The sequence below is a fragment of the Eimeria tenella genome, genomic scaffold (assembly GCF_000499545.2).
Source record: "Eimeria tenella Houghton genomic scaffold, Eth_scaff1727, whole genome shotgun sequence".
NCBI classification, from domain to species: domain Eukaryota; phylum Apicomplexa; class Conoidasida; order Eucoccidiorida; family Eimeriidae; genus Eimeria; species Eimeria tenella.
In genome coordinates, this window is record NW_013541554.1 from 5954 (window position 1) to 6419 (window position 466).

At 28.8% G+C, this 466-nt stretch overlaps 1 protein-coding gene across 1 annotated transcript in view; it reads left to right on the plus strand.

Annotated features, from left to right (window-relative positions):
* ETH_00043860 (MAK16 protein, putative) overlaps positions 1-126 on the plus strand; it is a gene marked incomplete at both ends in the record, with an annotated part of 927 nt that extends 801 nt beyond the window's left edge. The window contains one exon of the mRNA XM_013373780.1: positions 1-126. Coding sequence (XP_013229234.1) covers positions 1-126 — 126 coding nt within the window.
* Positions 127-466: the final 340 nt, after the last annotated feature.

Here is a 466-nt window from a genome sequence, read left to right on the forward strand (position 1 = left end):
AAAAGCTGGAAGGAGTTAAAAAGAAAACTGAAAGAAGAGAAGCAGCAAGAGAAAAAAAAGCACTTCGTGCTGCTCACATTGAAGACGTCATTGAAGACGAACTCCTCAAAAGGCTGCACCAGGTGAAGTTCCTGAACTTGAACTTTTGAATTGTTTGAACTTTTATTTTATTTTATTTTATTCTTTTTTGTTCTTGTTTTGTTTTATTTTATTCTATTTTCGTTTTCGTCTTCACTTCTGTTTTTGATTTTGTTTTCATCTTTATTTTGCTGAAAAATCTTCAAAGTGAGAATTAAGTTCATTGTTGCTTTTGTTTTTGTTCTTGTTTTATTTTATTATTTTTCTGAAAACATTCAATATAAAAATGAAAATAATAATTCAATTAGTTAAACGCTTTTGTTCCTAGACATCTGCTTTTGGCTGCACCAGGTGAAGTTCTTGAAATTGAATTTTTCATCATTTTTAT